The 4,247-nt window shown below is 42.1% G+C and overlaps 1 protein-coding gene across 1 annotated transcript in view; it reads left to right on the top strand.

The window, feature by feature from the left end:
• CD99L2 (CD99 molecule like 2) overlaps positions 1-4,247 on the top strand; it is a 109,956-nt gene that overhangs the window by 59,827 nt on the left and 45,882 nt on the right. Inside the window, exons 2-4 of the mRNA XM_017500910.2 lie at positions 557-727; positions 940-1,095; positions 2,156-2,230. Of these exons, the coding sequence (XP_017356399.1) occupies positions 557-727; positions 940-1,095; positions 2,156-2,230 (402 nt within the window). The remainder of the gene's footprint in view (positions 1-556; positions 728-939; positions 1,096-2,155; positions 2,231-4,247) is intronic.

The following is a 4,247-nucleotide window of genomic DNA, read 5'->3' as shown; positions in this document are numbered from 1 at the left end:
TGGGCTCTGCCCAGCTGCCGAGTGAATTTCCCTGCAGTCCTGTTTATATCGGTGTAGTTAGAACTGCCTCAGCAATGGTGGCCCGCCTCTGTTAGGCGGAGCCTCTCTGCACTGGCGGGTTGCCTTGGCAACGGCAGGCTGCCTCAGCAATGGCAGGTTGCCTCGGCAATGGCGGGCTGCCTCAGCATTGGCTGACTACCTCCCTAGTGGCAGGCTGCCTCGGTAATGGCGGACGCCCCTCCCCCACAGAGCTGGACCGTCCCGGGTTCAGCTGTACTTGCTGTGAAACTCTCAATCCAGAGAGTTTCTGATTGCTGTTCTTTCGTGGGGGTGGGACCAGCTGAGCCTGATCGCCTGGCTCCCTGCCTCAGAGCCTTTTTTTTTTTTTTTTAAGTTGGTGTTCCAGTCGCCTGTTGAGGAGGCTCCGCGGTGTGTGTTTTTTCCTGTGTGACAACTCACTGTGCTGGCTTAAACAGCGGCACTGAGATTTGTGGGGCTTTTTTTTTGCCCTGGAATCTAATGTCCTGGTTCCCTGCTCAGTCCCCTTTTTAAACAGATGAATGGGCGACTTCCCGTGGCTCCTATCGCCAGCCAAAAGGGCACCTGGACCGGTGTATTTTGTACGGAGAACTGCTGCTCCGGGGCGCTGACAAAGCAGCCGTGCGGGGCAAAGCAGCGGTGCCGGCCGGCACAGCCGCGCTGGCCGAAACAGCCGTGCTGGCGACCAGTGGAGCTTCTCCGCCTGGGAATTGCCTAGTCTGTGGGCAATAAAAATGTGGCATCCACTCACCCTCTGCACTTTCACTGGGAGCTGCAATCCTGAGCTGTTCCTATACAACCATCTTGGATTGATCCTCCTTTGTCATCTTTTTCAGTGTAGTTCTCTGAAGCTCCTAGCTAGAGGAGCCTCAAGGACCAAGACAAGGATATTCTACTTATGATGTGACTTCCCCAAGTCATTAAGTAGTTGCTATGTTTTGTTACTAAATGTGCTTCCCTTGCTGTCCTCCGTCTCCCTTTTAGAGCCATGGGGCCACACTACCACCACCACAACCAAGAGGCCAGCAGCCACCAGAGCTACAGCAAATCCTCCAGGTAATGTGGCTGCCTTAAGGAGGGCAGTGAGGAAGGGCCCTCTGGAGTTCCCCCTGGGGTAACATTCGAGTAAACTACCTGTAGTTTTAAGCCCCATGTGTGCAGAACCAACCAAGGCATCCATCTGAACCCTGGGTTTAACTTAATAGAGTGCATACGTGGCTGATCACTGTGCCTTCTGTGTTTTTTATGAAAAGTCCTTCCTGGGAAAATTTCAAGAGGAAAATGCATTTGGACTTCTTCCCCTTTTTAGCCAGTTCATTTTCTAAAATCAGGGAAAATGTAATTGTTTAGGTATTATGAAGCCAATCAAGCATTTTCTTTAGGCAGAGAGAACATTTTGGAATGGCATTTATTTTACAGTGTCATCTTTCAGTAAAGAATTTTGGGACTTGGTTCTTCTTAAGTCTTTCTTGTTGTCACTTGACCCTTTCTTCAGATGGCCATTTTACCATTTAGACATCTTCACTGATATAAAGAAAAACATGACTGTGTGGTTGGGACCCCAGTCATTGCTCCCATCCAGCAACTTGTTACCAGTACTTGGGGGCATGATAATATGTTCTGTGCAGTAGAGAGCTACCTTTCTTCTGAAGAGACAGTGATGATCCACGAGAGTCACTGCTGCTCTATGATTTGCCCTTACTTCTTCACATTTCCACACTCAAAGGGGTGCTTCATGAGCACATGACCTCTCCCTTTTGTTTGTCCTGTTTATGGACTCTGTGTACCTGGCTTTGAATTTTGGGCTAATACCAACAATCAGCGAGCATATTGTTAAAATGTTCCAACTGCTGGCCTAAGCAAAGCATACCTCGGAATATAAATTAATTGAAAAACTGGTGGTATACTGCAAAGTCAGAAAGTAGTAACTTCTATCCTGCAGATATTTTCTTTACCAATGTCTGTACACAGAATCCAATTCCAATATAAGTATCTTTGTCTTAACCCATTGTTTGTACTGATCAGTTGAACCCATGGGTGTTTTGCTTATTTTGGAATCTTATACCCACTTGTTAATCAGTTGGCTGTTTCCTTTATGTTTTGGGGCCCACTCAAGGTAATGCATTCGACTTGGCTGATGCTTTGGGTGATCGAGATGATGGTCGCAGGAAACCGGGTACAGGAGGAAGAGGTAAGTCCTTGCTGGTTGAACTACTACACGATTCTGTCTCATTAATCACAACATCCCAAGCCAGAGGCACCCTGGGCCTGGCAGAGCTGGAGGCACTTCAAGCCATTGGAGAACACTATAACAGTAGTTCTCAAACATTTTTTATCTCAGGACTCCCCAAATCATTGAGCTCTTAAAAGATTTTGTTTATGTGGGTCACGTTCATCAATACTCGTTATCTTAGAATTTAAAACTGAAAGACTTTACTAATTAAAATGAACAACACTAAACTCATACATTTAACACAAATAACATTTTTATGAGAAATAACTATGCTTGGCAAGACAAAAACTTGTATTGTGGAGAGCGGCATACATTTTTGCAGATTTCTCTCATGTCTGGCTGGATAGAAGCAGCTGGATTCTCACACACACTTTACTCCATTGTGAGATGTTGTTTTGGTTGAAGTATATGAAGGAAGTCTGGCCTCACACCCATACGCAGTGAAGAAAGAGAGGAATATTTTCACAGACTCTTCAGATCCTTGTGGATAATCTTCTTGGATAGGGCACCAAAACTTGGCCCCAACAAAAGCGGTTGTTTCTTACGGGTTAAGCATAGTGTAGAGTGTGAAACTTATCAGTGAACTTTCCATACTTGGTTCTGTGGGACTCTCTTGTCCTTTTAATGGATCTTTTACCCATTCATAGTTTTGTAACATTGCATGTTGGTCATTTGGAAAATATTAGTGCCTTGAGATTTTTCGAGCTTCCAAGTAATTCCATACATCATTGTGTAAAACAGAAAGTCATATTTGTTAATATCATCACCCTTCATTTGAAAAAAATATGTATTGGGGAAACTGGAAAATCACAATGGTAGAGAAAGATGTTTTTGAAGTTCTAACTTTTCCTTGAAATCTTATCATTGGCAAGAAATACCATGAGTGGTTTTCTTTAAATTAACAGGCTCATTCATTTATTTTCAAGAAAACATCTGACAGATATTCAGGTTGGCAAACCATAGTTGGCTTAAAAAAATCTTTAAATATTTACTAACTACTCTTCAATTTACTTTTTAAAGGAAAAATCTTCTTTGAGAGGAGTGGTTCATACTGCTTAGAATGGAAATAATCACATGAGATGTCTTTTTTATATCAGCTTTTTTGTTTCCATGTGCCACATAAATGCTTGAAATGTACTTCCTGTTTTCTCAGAGAATATTAAAGGCTCATGCTCTAATATAATTAAAAATTTTTCAACTTCCTTGTGTTAGTTTTCAAGTGCTGCTGAACATACTATCATAAACTTAACAGCTTAAAACAATGTTCAGTTATTTTCTAGGTTTCCCTGCACTGCTGAAATTCAGCTATTTAAGTGTCAAAACTTTTTTGACAACATGACCCTTGATTCTCAACTTTCTCCTTACCTACTTTTTAACAATTAAACTTTCACTTTTAGATAATCATAGATTCATGCGTAGTTATAAGAAATGATAGAGAAGGACCCCTTGTACGCTTCACCCAGTTTCCCCCAATAGCAACATCTTGAAAATTGTACTGTACTATCACAACTATATATTGAAATGCATATGCATTTATTCCAATTTTGTAGTTTTGTTTACACTCACATGTGTGTGTTTTCTTTGCAATTTTATCACGTGCGTAGGTTTGTGTATCTGTCATCACAGCCAGACAGAAACAGTGCCATCACCATAAGTATCCCATGATTCCATTTTATAACCATACCCACCTTCGTGCAGTTTCATTTCCCCTTCCCCATCCCTTTCCTAACCCCTGGCAACCATTGATCTGTTTTCCATTTGTAAAATGTTGTCATTTCATGACGTTCAATTTTTGGGGAGGCAAAAAAAGTTGTCGTTTCAAAATGTTATGTTAATGTAATTATAAAATAGGCAACCCTTTGGAATTGGCATTTTTTTTTTTGTTGTTGTTGTTTTTTTTGTTTTGTTTTGTTTTTGAGACGGAGTTTCACTCATGTTGCCCAGGCTGGAGTGCAATGGCGTGATCTCAGCTCAC

This window comes from Cebus imitator, unplaced genomic scaffold, assembly GCF_001604975.1.
Source record: "Cebus imitator isolate Cc_AM_T3 unplaced genomic scaffold, Cebus_imitator-1.0 Scaffold273, whole genome shotgun sequence".
NCBI lineage: Eukaryota > Metazoa > Chordata > Mammalia > Primates > Cebidae > Cebus > Cebus imitator.
The sequence above is the reverse complement of the archived record's forward strand: the minus strand, read 5'-3'. Positions and strand labels throughout refer to the sequence as shown.